Below are 21,809 nucleotides of genomic sequence, written 5' to 3'. Positions count from 1 at the left end.
CAACAGAGCCAATACTCCCTTGGTCAACCTTCAGCAGTCATTCGACCCCAGCCCTGTGCTCAATGGAGTCCACCTTTGGCGAATTGTCTCAAACTGAACTTTGATAGGGCAGTTTTTTCGGGGCTGGGCAAGGTGGGTTTGGGAGTGGTAGTTCACGATTGTCAAGGTAAGGCTATAGCTTCGCTCCCCTTTGCCTTTTTCGCCGGTCATAGTGGAAGCCATGGCAGCAACAAGGGCGATGTCCTTCGCACAAGAACTTGGTATTTCAGAGTTCATGCTTGAAGGTGATTCGAAAGTGGCAATAAACTCTCTTCGAAGTAAGGAAGCCTCCCTATCATCTTTTGGCCATCTTCTGGAGTCTGCTAAATCCTTATTAGTTACCAGTAAATGTATTGATTTCTCTCGTGTCCATAGAACTGGTAATAAAGTAGCCCACAATCTAGCTAAACATGCAAGACATGTTAGAGGTTTATTGGTGTGGATGGAGGATGTTCCACCGCACCTCTATGATGTACTATTTGCTGATCCTGGCTGATTTTCAATATAAGTAGCAATCTTCATTCTCAAAAAAAAAAAATAATATATATATATATATACATAGACATAGAGTTATATCATATCAAATTGGTGAATTACTTATTCAAAATCAAATACTTAATATCATTACCATAAATAATATATATAAAAAAATTAATATCATTACATAATATGTCATATCTGAGTCAAGTAAATGGGAAAAAAGAAACATATTCTAAGTGGAAAAATAAAAATAAAAGGACATCATATGTGAGTAAAGTAAATGAAGAAAAAAAAATATTTTAATTAAAAATACACACACATACACACAAATAGAAAAATAATAGTAGAAGGACATAATGTATATATGCTGCTATATGTGAGTAAAGTAACCAAAATAAATATAAATTATATTAACCTCCCTTGAAGTTTCAAAAAATGACATTCTCCTCAAACGTCTCAAAAAAATATACTTAGATCCTTGAGGATTCATAAATGTAACATACAAGTCCATCACCTTTTAGGCAGTCACTTTCCTAACGCAAAATTTCATTTGATGAGAGTATTGATATTAGAAGGGATGGAGTCACCTATTGCATTTATAAGAGTATTCACATCCGGGTTTTTATAAAAGAATCTATTTTACAACCCAAAAGTCTATGTTATCTATTTTACCAACTCATTTAATAATACACCCTCTATCACATTCTCTATATTTCTATGCAATTCATTGAAATAGAGTTTAAATTTTATAAAGATGTGATGTAAAACCTAAGTTTTACACTCTTCAATCCTAACATGCCACATTATCTTATCAAATATTAAAGAATAAGCACAACTACATTCAATCTATTCTAATACCCATTTGAAAATCCAATCAAATTAAGAATTTATTGAGATGTTATTAGATGTGGTAAAGTTTATAAAGTTTTAAGTAAAAAGTCGATGTAACAATCTCTTATTAGATTGTATAAAATATGGGATTTACATCCCATCTTTAGAGCATTTATATTAAAGAAGTTAAAACTTTTAGCATTTATCAACTCAAAAAGTTACTTTATTTATTTTAATAATACACCTTACAATTCACCCAACATCAAAGCTTATATTTTTCACATTACCTAAAAATTATACATTCTTTTAGTCATTTCTCTCTCTCTCTCTCTCTCTCTCTCTCTCTCTCTCAAGCAAACCCACACACCCTTAAGGTCACCTCCACAACCCCACACTTACCACCTCCACAAACCCACAACCAACCACCACCACACTACGCCCATCCTCCAAAAACCCACAACCCCACACTCACCACCTCCAAAAACCCACAACCCCACGCTCTGCCCATCCTCTCTTGTTTGCCTTTGCTCCAGCCATCCTCTCTATCTCACTCCTTTCTTTTGATTTTGCTTAGACCCATACCCAAAATCTCAAGTTTTCCTATTGGGGTGAAAGAATTAAGTGAAAGAAAGGCCGGTGAAAGAAGAAAAGAGAGAAGCAAGTGAGATTAGTTAGAGAAGAAGAGAGAAGAAAAGAGATAGAATAGTGAAAGAGAAGTAATAAAAAAAAATTTAAGTGTTGAGCTACAATAGACTGTCATTTATGGCAGTCTACTGTAGCTCAGTTGCCAAAAATTTTGAGTATATCAACCTTGTTGTAATGTGTTTTTTGTGAAATGAGTTACTAAAATGAGTTTTTAGCAGTTTTCACACCTTTGATGTGAATGCCCTCGGAGCATTAGCATTGGGGGTTTTAAACCCCCCCCCCCCCCCCCAAGTTGCTATTTTTCCAACCAACACCCCCAAAATCAAGTTTATCTAGGTAGTATTGCTATTTTTTTTAACAACCATAAATAGTGAGTTCTCAAATATACAACCTATTATTCATGGAAGAGAAGAGAGAGAAACAAATTTTTTATATTATTTTATTGGGTTGTATGTAAAAATAAGAACCGAGATGTTAGGTGTATTGTTAAATTGGTAAAGTAGATAAAGTATGTAAAAAAAAATTTATTATTATTATTTTATTTTATTGGGTTATATGTAAAAAATAAAATAAAATAGTGTTTGAGGATGTAAAATATATCTTTTTTATATTCTCGAATATGAATGCTCCTACCAAATTTGGACCCATTAAAATAATATGCACTACCAATAAAAGTGAGAGAGAAAAAGTGAGAGAAAGAAAAAGGAATAAAATATAATGTTTTAAGTTTACAACTCATGAACAGTAGTGTCTAGTGTCCATAAATATAAGAAATTATTGTTCACAATTGCTCCTAAAAATATAAGTACTTACTATTTATAATTGCTAAAGAAATTTAGATTTACACACCCGAATAAAGCTCATCTTTAGTTAGTCTGTTGCTAAAAGCCTAAAATAGCAATTCGAGAGTAAAAAAAAAGGGCCAATTTTACAAACCTACTTTGAGATTTGTAATAATACCAATTAAGTCTAAAACATTCTAAAACTCACCAATTTGGCCCTCAAAAAACAATTTTGTCCCTAACTTTTATTCTCTCTTCTTTCTCTTTTTCTCCTGACTCCATTCCTCTCCTCTCTCTCTTTTCTGAGTTCTCTCAGATCTCTCTCTAAACATTAAAAAAAAATACCCATTCCAAAAACCCATCTTCTTTGTCTTCTTCTTGCTCGCCTAGGGAGAATCCACCTCCTCTTCAGGAGCTAGACTGGCGTTGGAGTCTTGAGCCTCAAATATCTCATTTGGCAAGAAAACCTTCTCTCTGCTTTCTCTCAACTTTCTCCCTCTCACGCCCTAACTCTTCAACTCTCTTTGTCTCATGATTTTGGGTGAAGGACGAGCAGCAATTGAGTAGTAGATCAATGGGTTGTGTTTTGGGTGGAAGTGGATTATGATTTTGGGTAAGTTAGTGGATTAAAATAAACTTTGTTGGTTTTTGGGTGGCATCATGGCAATGGCAGTGACTCAATTCTGATGGTTGTGGGTGTGGGACTTATGGGTGGTATGGTTTTGTTGGGAGGTGGTTTTCCTAGCCGGTTGTGGGTGTGGGTGATATGGGTTTGCTATGCAATGGGTTTTCTAGGTGGTAGTGGGTGTGGGTGATATGAGTGTGCTGGTCGATGGCTTTTCTAGCGGCTATAAGTGATATGGGTTTGTTGGGGGGTAGGTTTTGCTTGTTAAAGAGAGAGAGAGAGAGAGAGAGAGAGAGAGAGAGAGAGAGAGAGAGAGAGAGAGAGGAGAGAAGGGAGGAGGAAGAGAGACAAATTAAAGAAAGAGAAAGAAAGTTAGGGACAAAATTGTCTTTTGAAACCCAAATTGTTAGGATTTAGAATATTTTAGACCTAATTGGTATTATCATAAATCTCACGGTAGGTTTATGAAATTTACTATAAAAATAAAAATAAAAATAAAAATAAAAACAATAACGGAATGGACTAAAAAGAGCTTTTATGTGTTGTTTTGGAAGAGCTGATGCTACTACTTTAACAAGGTGGTGACATGGCACGCCATGATTGCACACAGGCTGGCTGCAACAACCACTTACTTTATTTTTTATTTTTACCCGGTTAATTTATTCAATCAAAACTGATCAAATACGAAATACCTATGCATGTTTCTCCACCAAAAAATCTCCTCTTGAAAGCCCGAAAATGAGTTACCAGAGAGCTCCACAAGAACCGTATCCTCCCCCAGGTAAAAAAATCCTTCGATCAAATACTCCCTTTTTCAAGTTTAATTTTCGAATTTCAATTTCTTACTTAGAACTCTATTACTTTAGTGTTCAATTTTAATTTTGGTGAAAATTTTAAATAAATTGTAGGGTACGGATATCCATATCCTCCACCACCGCCACAGGGATACCCATCAGCGCCACCGTACGAAGGGTACCCACCACCACCAACACCACCAGCGAACCCACCGCCAGGATATCCAGGGTACCCACCTCCGCAGCCTCCGACGTACGAGGGGTACCAAGGGTATTTCGCCCAAGGGTACCAGCATCCACCGCCGCCGCCACAGCAATATCAACAGTACCACTGTGAGCATCACCACTACGATGATCAGCCCGGCTGTTTCTCTTTTTTACGTGGCTGGTAATGACATTTATATATAATTTATGCCATTTTGCTATGTTGTTTGGTTTATGTGTTATTAGTTAAAATTCATGTTCAAAATATGTAGGAGATATTTATGTTGTGAGTAGACGAAGGCTTTAGTTAACGAGTGCCCTTGGGCACACGTTTAAGGTGCCAAGAAGAAAGAATCCTAGTGTGTTAAGTAATGGATAAATTATTAAATTCACAATTTCCTTAAACTTTTAAGTTTAAGGTTTTGGGACAATTGATCTTGAACCATGTATGTCTCCCACGGTCCTGTAAATGAACCAAACCAAGCTACTTATGAACACCTTGAGCTCAACTCGGGAAAGGCTTGTTTATGTTCGTTTGTTTAGTAAACAACTCAAGTTCATGTCCAAGTTTAAACTCAACTTTTAAAGAAGTCAAGCCCAAACAGAATAATGTGTTCGTGAACATGTTCATGAACATGAGGTTCAATTTAACTACATATAATATTATATATATTTCAGTGTATACTTGTCTAAAATTAGACTTATACAAACTTGAGATTGGATTTTGTAAGTATGTAAATATTTTCATATTCTATCCAATTATTATTTGTTGTTTATTGATAATATTAATAGTCCATTTGTAGTAAAAATTCATAGATTTGTGAAGGGCTGACTAATTTTGTCTTGCTTTTACTATATATGGGAAAAGAGTAAGTTAATCAAGTAGTTTGTGAACAAACTCAAGCTTGTTTGAGAAGAAATGAACCAAGTTTGAACATGTAATCTTATTTGGTGATAAGCTCAAGCTCAGCTCATGTTCAAAATAAAATTTAATAAACAAACCTAAACCTTTAATAGCTCGACTCGTTTACAACACTCTACCTCCCATTTAAAAACTTTAAAACCCAATGTTTTAGGCTCAACTTATTAAAGAGTTTGGCTCATAGGTGAGGGGGAGTGTTAGAATAATAGTTAAATAATTAGATTCACATTTCCCAACAACATCCAAGTCATAGTGGTATGGAGTAAATTAGAGTGGTTATAGCATTTTCATTTCTCACATATGAGTCATGAACCTAACGAATATTTGACTTTTGTAATTGAGAAATGAATGATGGTAGACTGTAGACACTCAAAATGTATGAGCAATAATTTTATCCTTCAATGGGACAAAATAATTTTAAACAGTTTTTTTCTTCTTGAAAACTCTTATCATGTTGGCAAATTTTTGCCAGTTACAATTCGGCAAAGTTATAATTATTCTTATTACTCTACTTGAATATACAGTGATTTGTTAGTGAGCCTGTACTTGTGCAAATAGATCTCCCAAGTCCCAAGGCAAACATGCTTGCTATCTGTTAAATGCTTTTATTCTGCTTGTGAATTGCTATATTTTGGCTCAAATGGTACCTTTGGCACTCCCCTTTGTGGATGGTCAGGCTTGAACTTTGGGGGTGCATGTCCCTCTACTTACTGTAGCAAAAAAAAAATCATTTGAAAAGGTTTTAAAGCTTAATACTCTTAGAACTCATCGTTGTGTTCATTTTTATGATGGTGGATTGACAAATGAATGTTTTGTTTTGCATGTGCAGTTTGGCTGCGCTTTGCTGCTGTTGTCTATTGGAGGAGTGCTGCTTTTTTCTTTGATGACACAGTGAATGGTTTGTTTCTTAAGTTGGGCTGCACTTTGTTGTTGCTTGTTAGATTCTACATAATCTGTGTGGGAGTTCTGGAAAAAAAAAATTCTCCTCTTATCTGGGTTTCAAGAGGTTCTATGATGTGCTTTATGGGGTTCTATGTCCATGTAATGTAATCGCATTTCCTGGAATTTGAGAACAGGTTCTATGATAAGTGATACAGTTCTGATTCCATTGTGATTATATATATTCTTCTTACCTTTTATATGACATTTGGTGGTCTTCCAGACTAGTCTTTTGCGGCGATACTATTTGTGTAAATTTAATAACTTCAAGCAAATTCACCATTGAGATTATTTAATTTTCAGTAGCACATTTGAGTGGAAGAAGAGTAGTACTGATACATCCTTACCAATTGCAACTCATTTTGGCACAAAGTTGTGCCAAAGTTGGTGTCCTCACCATTACTCTATTTCAAATGGTCACAGCTTCAGGGACAAAGTACTCTTCTGACTTCTCGCCAGATTATATTAACTGATTAGGCATTTCTGACGTTGAAAGAGTACCACCCACTAGAAATACTCACAATTTTAGGCATGATACCTTTCATTCCCTTGTCAGCTCCCAGCTGCTGCTAAAACTGCTCTCTAATCTATTAGAAACTTGGGGCCTTTATTAAGGATGAGGATGGCCATTTTGTTGAGTAGCCTATGGGCTCTAAGTTCTAAAATGGCAATGAAGAAAAGAGAAAAGAAAAATAATGGAAAAAGTAATTTATATTTAAGAATAGATAAGAAATGCTTGAATCTCCTTGGAAACCGTTTTTCTATCAAGTTCCAAGTCAAGGGTTTTGGAGCCTAAGCCCAAATGAAAAGAAAACGAGAAAAGTAATGAAAAGAAAACAGATGAGAAAAGGGCCTAACTTTTGAAACTAAATAGGCCGAATGACACTAGCTAAAAGCCTAAAACCAATTGGCATCATCAATTGAATTTTTCAATGTACTTTTTTTTTTTTTTTTTAAGAGAGTTTCGATCAATGCCGTCAAGTTTTGATGATACCTTCTTATTATCAAATTAAGACACTAATAAATTTTTTATGTAATCAAAAAATGAATTTTAGATCTCTTAATCAACCATAAAAAACTACCAAGTAAGCTAACTTGAACTCACTTTCTAATAAATTAAGAGCACTAATAAATAAATAAAAATGGCCACATTTTAGTCAATTAAACCGAAAATTTACTCATACCAAGCTGTGTAGCAACATATAATTGCTATAGTGACTATGTAAACACTATTCATTTTGAATTTAACGAAAATAAAGAGTAAATAGCAGTTGTGTACTGAGTGAAGAAGGAAAAACAATAAATTAAAAAAACTTGATATTATAATTAAATATAGTTTAAAATAGGTAATATAATTTAGAGTTTGTTGAAAGATGAGTATATAAAATAGAAAAAATAAGTTCTTATACTAAAATAAGAAACAAAGTTTTGCAGGGAATGCTCTAACACAATCTATTTATAATAACAAAAATTACAAATGCGAAATCTCTTGTAAATAAAACAATAACAGAACACTAACTCAACTAACTCATCGTCGAGCTAAAATCCATTAATCAGATTGCCTAAATAAAGTACAACTACATGATAACAAGAAAATAAATAGCCCAATGCACCTACACCAAAGTCCACACAAATTCTGGTGCATCTTTCCTTGGCCCGACCAATGTTCGATACAGGTACATCTTCTCTACTTTTTCACTGTCCTCATGGCCAAATTCCATCTGGTCATTTTCATTTATTATCTCCACATTAAGCCTTGGCATCTTCTCCGCAAGTGTCTTGCAGGCTCCAAGAGTTACTTCACAGGACGACATCCAAAGGGATCGCATTGTCTCATACTTTCCCACGTCCCTTAGAAGTGCCATGTCCCCGAAGGGGCTGTCCCTGATCTCAAGCTTGCGAAGTTTCTTGCACCCATTCAACACATACACCATTCCCTTGTCACTTTCGCCAGCAAATGCAATAGAAAGCATTTCAAGTTGCTCCGCATACATTCCAATGTAAAGGAAAACCCGGTCAGTTAGAAGGCCAGAGAGTGACAATCGCCGAAGCCGCTTGCTTGACTGAACAATTGCTCCAAAACCTTCATCTAGTGGCTGCATGGTTACAGGGTCGGGTTTTGTAGGGTCAAGGATGCACAACCTGAAGCGGATAAAATTTGGACAGTTCTTAGCTACAGCTATGAGAGCAGCATTTGTCATTTGCTGACAGAAGTACAGCAATGAATTAAGCTTTGGGCAACCAGTGGATATAGCAACCAGGCCAGTTTCTGTTACAGCAGCATGCCCAGCCCCAAAGAAATCAGAGGGGAAAACCCTCAATTCCTGCAAGTCTTTACAAGTTGAAGCTACAACTTCCAGTCCCTTGTCTCCAATATAATCCAAAATCTGAAGTAATTATGGAAACTATGTCATTGATTAATATAAAAGAAGAAAGTAAGCTTCAGTTAGACCAGGTTTAAGAGATCATACCCACAAGCGCTGAAGTTTCCCACAGAAGCGAATTAGCTTGATTAGCTCAGAACCATGAATCCCTGCAGCATAGCTCAGGTTCAAATATGTTAGGTTGAAGCAAATAGGATATATGGCTGGCAGGCAGCGAGGAGTAACCTCTAAAAACCCTGACAAATTCCTAATTGATCTACACTTCAGAATGGTTGCCTTCAGTTTTCTGTAGGTCTCAGAATCATCAGAATCATGATCAAGGACAAAAGATCCTGTTCCTAAATCCACTAGTTGAGGTGCTCGCATCAAAATCCTTTGAAGCGCCTCAAGAGGCACTGCACGATTCAACTTCAAACTCTTAAGATTAGGATTTCTTGCTACAAGTTTCTCAAGAGCTACTAAGTTAATTTCTTTTAAGCATGCAAAATTCAGGGAGACTAGTGATGTGCAACTGTCAGGGAAGCAGCCAAGCCAGTGGTTTTTCTTTTCCTCAATTTCATTTTCTTGCAGGTCCAACTCCCTAAGAAACCTGCAAGAAACAAACAAGTAGAAATAGGATTTTAAAAGGACTAATCTCCCAACCAACTCTCAGCATAACAAAATCTATCACATACTATATCCTATTATCGTTAAGTTCCTTAAACCTCCCTGCCAGTCAATTTTAACCAGAAACCCCCAACGAGAAAATATTACAATCGAAATATCAAGACCAAAAAGCTATTATCCTACTGTTAAGAAACACTGCTCATAAACTCAATCACAATCCAAAACCAATGAATCCTAGACTAACCATATTCAAGACAGCACACGCTAATAGACAACTTAAAAATATATTAGCTTAACTATTTACATTGAGAAGTCAGGGCATAGTTGCACATGAAGATTTCACCCAAACCACAGTTCACCCCACAAGGACTATAACCATACCTGCTGGGTAGACTTCAAAGATTTCAAAGAAAATCACAAAACATTTCAACAGATGTATAATTTAACTTTCTTTAGTTAGCTACTAGCCACATAACTGTCTAATAAGAAGCATAACCCAACATCAACTAAAGAAAAACAATATAATAAAAATGCTTTAAAAAGAAACTCTCTAAAACAAGACATAACCCTTCTCTTAGCAGAATGATTAAGAAAGCAACAAAAACAAACTATCATACTCAAAACATACCAAAAATCAACAATCAACGAGTCTAAGACCCAGTCAAAGAAACCCATTTATAACAATTGGAATCTCATAGTAAAAAATTAGCAAATATAGCAAAATTATGCCAGAAAACCAAAACAAGAAAGAATATTTCTTACCTACAATTAGCAGCTATAGCTGAAAGGCCATCGGTGGTGAACCCTTCACAGCTAACAAGCACCAAAGACTTGAAATTTGTAAAAGAACGCGAAAGAACATCGAGGCTTTCATCTGAAACCACCATCCTCTTCAACCTAAGCTCCTCCAAACCAATACGACTTCTAGCCAAAGCTTCGATCCATGGCTGCACATAGCCTCCCCAATCTTGAGGAACCAAATTGAAGTCTGCGAAATGAGGCTTCCCTTTTAAAGTCAGAGCTTTTACCCCAGGAAACCTGGTGACCAATCTCTCTGGACTGATTGCATAGCAGTTTCCTATGAACACTCTCTGCCTGCTGAATCTCTCTACTCTGAACCATAATTTACACACCAAAGACACTGCGTTTCGGTCTCTGTGCGATGTTACGAAATCGAACACGTGCTCTAAAACCTCGTCCGGAAAATAATTCATCATCGTTTAACATCCAATCCAACACCCACAATTTTCCCAGAAAAAAAATATATATTAACTTTCCGGGAAAGTGAAAAAAAAAAGGAGAATTTTGAGAGATCTTGTTGGAAATGAGCTGAGATCTACATGAGATAGAGTAGATCTGATGTGGGTTTAATCGGAAATTCTCTCACATAGCTTAGATCTGCGAAGAAAGAGAGACAGAAAGACAGAGAGATGGAAAGAAAAAAAAAAATCAAAGTTTCTCGAGGAAAAACGTGGGAGAGAAATGAAAAGAAAATGTTTTCTCCTCAGTGATCATCTTTAAATCAAGTAAGTGATGATTGCAGCGATGAAAAACAAAAAAATAAAAATAGTAACCCAAACAAAACAAAAAAACAAACAACGTAGTAAAACAGATCAAAATTCGTAGATCTCAGAATCTCATAAAATCTTGACTAAATCAAAACCTTATGATTCTAAAATCTGAGAGAGAGCACAAAAAAAATTTAAAAAACAAAACAAATCCCTAATCTCTCTCTCTAAAAAAAAAAAAACTCACACTCTCTCTCTCTCTCTTTCTATGCGAGTTTCTCTGTATCTCAAACACACACACATACTAAACAGAGAGCCTCGTGTTAAAGCTTAACTCAGAGTCAGAGAGAGGAATCCAGAGCTTTGAGCTAACTAACCATGGTTAGTGTTTTAACCCCATAGTGTTCAACCATGGTTGGTTAAGATTTTCGATCCAACGGTCATCATGGACTCGATAATAAAATAACGGAATCTTGACCGTTGAATGGGTGAACATGCATGTGTCCTTATCACTTGTTTCGAAGAGCAACCCCCCTCTCTCTGCCAAAGTCTTACTAAAGGGATCAGTAAATGGTCTGTCAGGTAAATGACACTCGTTTTGAATCAAATTTACCAAAATACCATACAATACATTTACATATATTTATTTCTACTACGTCGAGTGTGGTAAACTCGCCGCCTTTGACAGAGACACTTCCATGTGAAGCATCTTTTTGCCCTACTCTATGCGCTGTCGTTTAATAAAGGCGAGTACTTATTTTTTCTACTCTCTCATAGTTAAAACTATTTTGTGTCAGAGGTTTTTGTTTTTATTTTTTCACTTTTACTTTATGGGTTTTTTTTTTTTTATATAGTAATTTCTTAAATTCATTTTTTTAGATGTGGATAACTCGAATCATGGCTCTTTTTAATGATTAGGAAATTTCAGTTTCAGTATAGAAAGTAAAAAAAAGAAAAGAAAAGAAAAAAAAAAAAGAAAAGATTTTGACGAAATCTAAGAGAGCTATAAATGCGGTTTGTAAATATGAAATAATGTTGAGTTACGGAACCATAATAAAGATGTCTGTTTGTAGTACAGAGTAAAATGATGAATTCAGTGTGTTATGGAGCAAGCATTGTTCATTGTTGTACTATGTACCTATAAGTCCACACGTAATTTGGTTGCATTGCATCACATCACTTGCTTGCTCATGTTATACTAATCAACCATTTGACCGTACATATAATACAGTTGGCTTTGGATATGGGAACGGTTGCTTCTCTGATTGGCCAGAGCCTCTCAGGGGCGGTTTATGGGGTTTGGAATAATGCACCAATGATGCTTGACAGTTTGAGTTGGTATTACAGTGTAGCAGACACTGGTAGAAGTAGGAGCAGTAGTATGTTTCTTAATCAAGCGTATTGATAATTTGAAACTATCAATATTCCCTTCTTCTTCTTCTTCTTCTTCTTCTTCTCCTTTATTGCTTATTTGAATTTCTTTGTTTTTCTAATTTAAATAGCAGTCCTAATGTCAGATCTTGATCTTGCATCAACTCTTTTTTCTTTTTCTTTTTTTGAGAAATGATCTTGCATCAACTCTAACAGTACGATTGGAAACAAAATTAGATAAATCTAAAGCTAATAGCAAGGCTATAAACATTTCACAAAAATTAATTGAGTTTGTATTGGCCATAAATGAGGAATACCAGGTGTATAGAACAGTCATGAAGTGATCAATAATTTGTTTGGGTTTTTTTTTTTTTTTTTTTAATTATACTTTATCCTCCTAAATTATACAATTATTTATATTTACCTTCTTAAACTATGAAAATACACATTTACTCCATCTAACTATTACCTGCGTAAAATTTGTCTTCTAAACTATGAGAATGCGCATTTACCTTCTTATAAATAATAGTTTAAAGAAGTAAGTATGTATTTTTATAGTTTAGGGGGTAAAATAATTTGTTTGGTTCAAAGTTCTGATTGATCAATGATTGATAACTAAGGCTACGTTTGTTTCGCCTTCAAATGATTTCTAGAAATCATTTTACATCAACCCTTGTGTTTGGTAGCAATAGAAAATTGGGTCAAACGGAATTCATTTTCCGCATTGACTGTAAAATACCCTGCCTTACCCGTAAAATCATTTCAGGTTTTATTTTACCTTCAAATAATTTCCACCCCAGGAAAATAGAAGAGAGAGAGAGAGAGAGAGAGAGAGGAGATCGCACCAGAAGCGCCGGTCTCGTCGAACCCAGTCGCCCCCAATCGCGGGATCTCGCCTCCACCTGAGATCGCGGGGCTGTGCCTTCGCCTGAGATCACGCGATCTCGCCTTCGCCTGAGATCGCGCAATCTCGCCGTCGCCTGAAAATTGCACGATCTCACCTCTCTCTCTTCCTTCTTCTCTCAACTTGACTGGATTTGATGATTTTTTTTTTTTTTTTAGGTTTTGTTTCTTTTATGTAACTCTACTGAGAAATGATGATATATATTTGTTTGGATGCTGAGAAAATGTGAGCAACAAGTAGAAAATGTATTTTCTATGATATTTTCAAGAACACAACCAAACACTAAAAAATATTTTCCAAAGTATTTTTTAAAATACCACCAAACACCTAAAAATATTTTATTTTCCGAAAAATATTTTCACCTGAAAATATTTTACACTTGAAAAACATTTTACATCCAACCAAATACAGCCTAAGGTGCAATTAGCGTTAAAGTCATGAAATCTTTTGCATGGATTTTATTCAAATTAAGTGAAGAAATTAAAATTTTAAAACAATTAAGTTCTGTCCAAATCCTTTGCCCAAAAAAAAAAAAGAAGTGATACAGTACCTTGTTTTGTAACTAAAAAAATATTTATATTCACATACAAAATAACAATAAATACCATAAGAAAATACGAAGCTTTCCCTTTCAATAAGAACATTTAGGTTATATTTAGTAACAGCTTTTGTTTTCTGTTTTCAAAAACTTGTTTTTGAGAATATAAAGAATTTTTTTTTTAAATCAAAAACATGTTTGGTTAGTTGAAATTAAAAAAATAGTTTTTTGAAGAAAAAAATAGAAAACACTAAAATATGTTGTTACTAGGATTTGAACTCTACTACTAACTTATTAAATGAGACAGGCTTGTTAAATTAGATGCATATTTTCATTGACTTTTGAAAATTAGAAACTAAAAACAACATTTTGTATGTTTTCAGTTTCCTTCACAAATTAAGTTTTGGAAATAATTTTTGTTTTCTGTCCATTTTGGATTGTCAAACAAGTTTTTTAGTTTCAAGAATATAATTTTTTTTTTAAAAAAAAACAGCAAATAAGAAAAAAAGGCAATTACCAAACACACCCTTAGAGTTCTCTATTTTGTCAATATTGTGAATAGAGATAGAGTCAGGAATTTTTCTTTTTCTTTTGGGAGTTAAGAGTATGAAAATAAAATCTCATAGTTTAATAATAAGAGCTATACAAATATAAAACTTATTTCTATTAAATCTTAACAAAATATAAATAAAATAATTATTATTATTATTTCTTAATACACTGGTAGTTAATCATCTATCAAGTTGTAAAATTTATAACTTCCCTTACTCTAAAGTCAGATATTACAATACATTCTCTTATATAAATAAAATCATGTTGTTCATATCCTATTTGGCATCTCAATTCAAACACACATAATAATTGTGGGAGGACGAGAATCTGAGAGCAGGGGCAAGTTAGAGAAGTCCAATTTCAGAAGAACGGATCTCAAAAGGCACTTGTAGCAAGCTTTCGAGAAAGTTATAAGCAATTCATCACAGGCACAAGGAGTCTGCAACGCCCGAGGACCCCAAGGATATTAACATGTCCTCAGAAGGGCCGAAGATCAGTTTTGAAGACCATTGGGTATAAATCGAGGAAGAGAAGGAAGATTTGTCGGTGAGCATGGAAGGGAAGAATACAGATAAAGCATCTATAACCTCTGCATTCAATACTCTGAACCCACTTAGCTGGCTGCATTAATGAGAAAATGGCCCCTGAGCATTGTCATCACAACTCATAACCTGGTGCAGAAACCTTCTAGTGAAGTCCTGATGGTACAAGTATTAAGGGAAATGAACTTAAACCCTCCAAGTAGAAGGCTAAGATACAAGAACAAGTGTAATTGACATTTCAGACCAAACCTGAGGAACATAATATAAGCTAGCAGAGGTGCTTTTTAACCAATTCTCATGTCATACAGTTAAGCTAAACATTAATCCTTCCTTTTCTAGCTAATCTGTATACCTAAACGGGGGTATTAAAGGGTTATTCACATCACATCTCTATAAATTAATTGTGTGGGAAAAAAGCAAACTTGACCAACAACAATTATTATTATTATTATTATTATTATTGAGAACCAAAAAATCAACTTTGAGAATCATAAAATGATAAATTAACGATGATAAAAGAAAAATATAACTTTGAGAAGACATAAAAACCAAACAATTGATACAAAAATAGCACATTCAAATTGACGCTACTCACCAAAACTACATACAACGTAAAGAAAATGGAAATAATTTTCAAAACATAATTGTTTTTCTTTATTATCTTAATTATATACATACGAACAAAGTTAAACTACATTTTCTATATATATAGAAAAATTGGATAAATCATTCTTATAACTAAATTTAGTAAATAATATAACTAATAAAAATAAAAGGACAAAAAGAATATAATTCCCAATCCTAATGTTTAAGCGGTTATGGTCAAGAAAACAAAGTCATTATAAAATTTATCCAATTTTTTAAAAAAATAAAATTAATTCCAACATTTCGTGAGGCATGCAACACCTCAATATGGTATAAAACCACTTAAATTTAGGTACTTATTAACTAAGTAGTCCTTTTTATTTTTGTTTTAGGTGGGGCATAGACGAAAGCTACTTCCTTCTCAAAAAAAAAAAAAAAAGGTGAAAGCTAGTTGGTTTTTTATATTTTTAGGGTATTTTTGATCTATTAAATTCTTGCTTTGAGAAACTTAATTATTGAGAGAGAATTAAATGTAATTTTTAATTTTTTAATTTTGCATATATTTTAAAGGTAAATTTGTGGGGCCTCCCTTGGTCCCTGAAGTGTTTAATATGAAAGAGGTAACAACATCACAGTTGGTTCTACCTTCTACCACTGTCAAATGTAATTTCCATATTTCTTTTTCTATACTGTAAGTTAACGGATAAGTTTACCAGAGTTAGCAGCAATCATGGCTATTAATACTCTGAGTGAGAAGATTGAACAACTGCCATGTTTTATCAGTTTGCTTTCAAGTTTCAACTGCCTTTTGAAAGACTTTTTTCCACGTTTTCAATTTCAACAGGAAAACTTTTTCTCCGTACTACAGAAAATAACAAGCATGGAAAAGTTATACTCACTGCCCCTAAAAAGAAAAAAGAAAAAAAAGAATACTATTAGTAACAAATTAACAAAAAACAATAATGCTTCTCAATTGTGTTCTTGCTTAGTTGCTTGTAAAAGCAAAATTACATTATGGGTAACCAAATAAACGATGTGGGGTCTTAACTTTTTAGTGCAAAACTTTTGCCGCTGATGTGACCAGTTATTCATCTCAATTTTCCAAGGCTAATTAAAAGAGAGAAAAAGGAACAAAAATATTCTCTAACTACAAAAATCTCTCTTTTATTAGAATCTACTTGATTAAATCTTTTTGCCAAAATTTATAATAGAAATTGGTGCTAGCTCCCTTTTTTTGATGAACGGTGCTAGCTCCTATACATTTCCTGAGTATCACCCTAGCCCACAAGTCAAAAAGATTTTCACTTGAAGATCAAAGGTACTTTTGAGATTCCACTGCCAGAAAATTAAGCAAACGCCAAAGTACTTCACTGTTCACTTTGTTCTAACCCAAAAATTAAAAATTAAAAAATTGATTTCATATATATATATATATATATATTTTTTTTTTATTAAAGTGAACTATTCATATGTAAAATTGTAGAGTTTAGAGTTATTTTAATTTTTGCCATTTACGTTTCAAAATTTTCATATTAATCCTTCATATTTGATTTCGTTTTTATTATAAAATTGTTTGTTTATCTTTGTTAGTAATCTAACCATTAAGTGTCCTTTATATTTAACTAATTCAAGACATACTAGCTTTAAAAAGTTGTAAAATGCAGGAATTTTGTTGTAAGCAAAAAATCATATTATGCACTTTTAGGTTCTAACGAAAATGGATGACATTGTTGATGGGTACTGACTTTGCCTATCTCCAAGTCGTCCATAAAGGTCGTCCGTGGCCGGTTGGGAATTGTAAACACCCTTCGAAACCTACTTGCAACTACCTCGTCCAGGTAAGAAGAGCTCTGGACGAGGTAGGCACCACCAGAAAATAGACATTCGTCCAAAGCGCGGATAACCTCGTCCTGAAGGTGTGACTGTTAGACGAGGTAGCCTCTGCGCCTGTGCCGAAACATACTCGACTAAGGAATCCTAGGACGAGAGTATCATACTTAGAAAAATCTTCGAGTATAACGCGGTAATTCCTTATCCCACGCATAACTGCCAGGTATCCGTTGTGGAGACAAAAGCATAACTTCTAAACGGTTATGCAAGTTACGTTTGATTTCTACCTCTCCTTGAATCCAGGAGAAGTTCCAATTTTGGTAACCGCCTATAAGAACACTATATAAAGGCTGTTTCAGACAAGGCCAAGGTATGTTCATTTTTACTCCAAAAAAGTTGGAACTCAGATAACATAGAGAGAAAAACTAACTTTGCCATCGGAGGGTTTTTGGCTGGCAGCCCCGGTCGCCTTTGATTCGCTTTTTTTTTCTTTTTTCAGGCCCCAGAGAGAACCAGTAGTCCTTTCAAGTCCGAAGCATCCAGCCTACTGATCTTCTTTGCATCATCAGTTGGCGCCGTCTGTGGGAATACACTACTCAGTCCTTTTCGGTTCAATCGTGTTCTGTTGTAAAAAGTTGTTCTATCCCAAACAAAAGGCTGAATGGTTCGAACAAGATCAAGGGCTACCAGCCCAGGCCACCAGGAGAGTAGGGATGCATCCAACAATCCCCTTCGTGATCGCAGATCAGCACCTGTAATGCAACCGCCTTCTATTCAGCACATACAATCCATGGCTGCCGCTATGGCAGAACTGACACGTCAGAACCAGGAGTTGAATAGGGAGATCAACCTCAGGAGGCAGCGTCAAGAAGGGCACATGGAAGGAAGGGCCCCAAGTCAGGAAGGATGAGGGGAAAATGTAGAGTCCGAAGATCAAACAAGGGGTACCGCTTCAAGAAGGGTGCCGCACTTGGAGAAAGAGATGGACCAGATGAGAAAGGCCATGGATGAAATGAGGGAAAACATGAGGCGAGCGAACCCAGTGGATGATATGGTTCACCGAACGGATTCCCCCTTCACAGCCTCCATCAACAGTCACCATTTACCCCCGAAATTCAAAATGCCTTCTTTAGACTCATATGATGGAAATCGCGACCCTTGCGATCACATTGCAACTTTCAAGACGACAATGCATCTGCAGGGGGTCCCAGACGAGATCATGTGCAGAGCTTTTCCCACCACACTCAAGGGACCAGCGTGAGTGTGGTTCAGTAAGATTCCCCCAAACTCAGTGGGATCATTTGAAGAACTGAGTAACCTGTTTGTCAACAACTTCATTGGAGGACAGCGTCACAAACGTTCCTCCTCTAGCCTGCTGACTATAGAGCAAGGGGACAATGAGAGTTTGCGATCTTTTATCACCCGGTTTAATAGAAAAGCCTTAACGGTGGATGAGATGGATAACAAGCTATTGCTGGCCGCTTTCCACAATGGGGTCAATTCTGACTTGTTCATTCATAAGCTCTACGAGCAGGAACCACAGACTATGGCCGAGCTTGTCCATTCGGCCCAGAATTTTATGAATGCTGAAGACGCTATCATAGCCAAGAAAAGAAAAAGGGCAGAGCGCTCGGAAGTGGGCCACCATCGCTATCCGGACCAGGGACCTTGTCCAAAGAAAGTTCGGGTAGACGAGAGAAAAGATAAGGATGGTAAGAAGGCTAGTTCCTCCGCGAAGAATCAGCAATACACGCCCCTGACTATGCCATTAGAACAGGTTCTTATGCAGATCAAGGATGATCCGTCCTTGAAGTGGCCGGACAAAATGAAGGGAGACCCTAACAAGCGTAATAGGAGCAAGTACTACCGTTTTCACAGGGACCATGGGCATGATACGGACGAGTGCTTTGACTTGAAGCAGCAGATAGAAAATCTCATTAGATAGGGAAAATTGAGGAACTTCCTTGGACGAGACCAGAGAGATGAGAAAATGAAGGCCAAGGTAGAAGAATCATCACGCCCCCCACTAGGAGAGATAAGGGCAATTGTAGGAGGAAACTCGACGGCGCAGTCGTCCAAGTCAAGGAAGACATACCTGAAGGTGGTGCAGAACATCCAACTGTCTGGACGACCTCCTAGGACGAGGGAGGTAGACCAACAGGCTGTTACGTTCACGGACGAGGAGGCAGGACGAGTTCACCACCCACATGATGACGCGATAGTCATCACCCTACTCATCTCTAACTATACGACCAGGAGGGTATTGATAGACAATGGCAGCTCTGCAGATATTCTCTACTACCCAACATTCCAACAAATGAGGCTAGGACGAGATCAACTTCGACCAGTGAACTCACTGTTGGTAGGATTCGGAGGAATGAAGGTGTAACCTGTGGGCACCATCACGTTGCCAATGGTCGTCGGAACGTATCCGCAGCAGATAACCAAGGAGGTAAATTTCCTCGTTGTTGATTGTGCATCGTCATATAATGCAATTATTGGAAGGCCAACTCTGAATAACTGGAAAGCGGTAACCTCTACCTACCACCTGTCCATCAAATTCCCAACCGAGCACGGAGTAGGCCAGGTACAAGGAGACCAGTTGGCCGCCAGAGAATGCTACTTAGCTATGCTGGCCATGGACGAGCACATGCAGGCGATGAGTATAGACGGAAGAAGGATCGTGGCCGAGCCCACTGAAGCATTAGAGGACGTCCCTCTGGACGATAATCATCCCGAGAAGTCTACCAGAGTTGGGGCGAGCATGGAAGAGGGGGCAAAGCACGCTTTGATTCGGTTTCTGAAGAAAAACCTCGATGTCTTTGCATGGAGTCATGAGGACATGCCTGGCGTTGATCCGAGCGTCATTACCCATAGCCTGAACGTGTGTCCCTATTCTAAACCAGTGCGTCAGAAGAGAAAAGTTTTTGCTCCCGAGCGAGACAATGCCACTAAGGAAGAGGTGCAGAAGTTGGTTGCCGCGAAGTTCATCCGAGAAGTTCACTACCCAGACTGGTTGGCGAACGTAGTCATGGTCAAGAAAGCCAATGGCAAGTGACGGATGTGCGTGGACTTCACTGATCTAAACAAAGCTTGCCCCAAGGATAGCTACCCATTGCCGCACATTGACCAGTTAGTGGACTCGACGGCAGGTCACAGGATACTTAGCTTCATGGACGCTTTCTCAGGGTATAATCAGATTCAGATGAATGAAGCAGATCAGGAGAAGACCTCATTCGTCACGAGCCAAGGGTTGTATTGCTACAAGGTAATGCCCTTCGGTTTGAAGAACGCAGGAGCGACCTACCAAAGGCTGGTTAACCATATATTCCGTCCTCAAATCGAGCGAAATGTAGAGGTTTATGTGGACGACATGCTGGTGAAGAGCCAGGACGAGGATAAACATCTGGACGACCTTCAAGAGACTTTTGATACGTTGCGACGGTACCACATGAAATTAAATCCGAGCAAGTGTGCTTTCGGGGTTTCATCGGGTAAGTTCTTGGGATTTATGGTATCGCACAGGGGAATTGAGGCGAATCCGGATAAGATCCAGGCGATACTGAACATGGAACCACCGAAAAATATCAAGGAGGTCCAGTCTCTTACTGGACGAGTCGCCGCCCTCAACAGGTTTGTATCAAAAGCTACTGACAAATGTTTACCATTCTTTAAAGTCCTTAGGAAGGCTTTTGAATGGACGGACGAGTGTCAGAAGGCCTTCCAGGACTTGAAGACGTATCTAATGACGACACCACTGTTGAGTCCGTCTGTACCTGGGGAAGAGTTGTACTTGTACTTGGCAGTATCCCCACACGCAGTAAGCTCAGCGTTAGTCAGAGAGGAGGGGAAAGTCCAAAAGCCGGTCTATTACACAAGCCACGCGATGAGGGGGGCAGAAGGACGATATCCGATGATGGAGAAACTAGCCTACGCATTAATCACGGCTTCCAGGAAGCTGAGACATTATTTTCAGGCACACGTCATCAACGTCCTAACAGACCATCCCATAAAAAAGGCGATGAGCAAGTTGGAAGCTGCGGGACGGCTAGTACAGTGGGCCGTTGAGCTCAGCGAGTTTGATGTCAGGTACCTCCCAAGGAGCACGATAAAGGCGCAGGCGTTGGTAGATTTCATTGCAGAATTCACCCCCAGTCCGGACGACCTGAACAAGGACGGAGGAAATGAAATGTGGGTGGTTAATGTAAACGGATCGTCCACAATGTATGCAGGAGGGATTGGAATTGTACTGAAGTCCCCTGAGGGTGACAAGCTGGAGTATTCGGCCCGTCTGCAGTATCCAACTACCAACAACGAGGCTGAGTACGAGGCTTTACTCAAGGAATTGGAATTGGCCAAGTCCTTAGGGGCGGAGTCGTTAACAATCAGAGGAGACTCTCAACTGGTCATTAACCAAGTAAATGGGATGTGTGATGTCAAGGAAGATCGAATGAAGAAGTACCTCAACAAAGTGAAACGCCTTGCCCGGAAATTTTCAGCCATAAGTTTTATTCAACTTCCCAGGGAGGAGAATGCAGAAGCAGACGCCTTGGCGAAAGCCGCCTCGGCAGGAGTCATAGATGAGTTTGGCGACATCCAGTACATGCCGAGCATAGACATCCCTGACATACAGCAGATAGGAGGAGGAGAGAATTGGACGAGTCCGATAATAATTTACCTCAAAGATGGGAGGCTTCTAGAAGACAAGGATGAAGCGAGAAAGTTAAG

The 21,809-nt window shown here is 37.2% G+C and overlaps 2 protein-coding genes across 2 annotated transcripts; one reads left to right on the top strand and one right to left on the bottom strand.

Moving 5' to 3' along the window:
* The first annotated feature begins 4,027 nt into the window (after nt 1–4,027).
* LOC142618639 (uncharacterized) lies at nt 4,028–6,468 on the top strand. The gene is made up of 3 exons (XM_075791601.1): nt 4,028–4,183; nt 4,311–4,584; nt 6,152–6,468. The coding sequence occupies exons 1-3, from the start codon at nt 4,141–4,143 to the stop codon at nt 6,204–6,206; spliced, it is 372 nt and encodes a 123-aa protein (XP_075647716.1). The 5' UTR covers nt 4,028–4,140; the 3' UTR covers nt 6,207–6,468.
* A 1,219-nt stretch (nt 6,469–7,687) lies between these two features.
* Nucleotides 7,688–11,096, bottom strand: LOC142605653 (protein AUXIN SIGNALING F-BOX 2-like). Its single transcript, XM_075777089.1, has 3 exons — nt 10,014–11,096; nt 8,733–9,234; nt 7,688–8,648 (listed from the first exon to the last, which is right to left on the bottom strand). Exons 1-3 carry the CDS (start codon nt 10,466–10,468, stop codon nt 7,875–7,877), a joined length of 1,731 nt encoding a protein of 576 aa, XP_075633204.1. The 5' UTR covers nt 10,469–11,096; the 3' UTR covers nt 7,688–7,874.
* Between the last annotated feature and the right edge of the window lie 10,713 nt (nt 11,097–21,809).

The sequence above is a fragment of the Castanea sativa genome, chromosome 1 (genome assembly GCF_040712315.1).
Source record: "Castanea sativa cultivar Marrone di Chiusa Pesio chromosome 1, ASM4071231v1".
NCBI classification, from domain to species: domain Eukaryota; kingdom Viridiplantae; phylum Streptophyta; class Magnoliopsida; order Fagales; family Fagaceae; genus Castanea; species Castanea sativa.
Note: the sequence above shows the minus strand (reverse complement) of the source record. Positions and strands in the feature narration are given on the sequence as shown.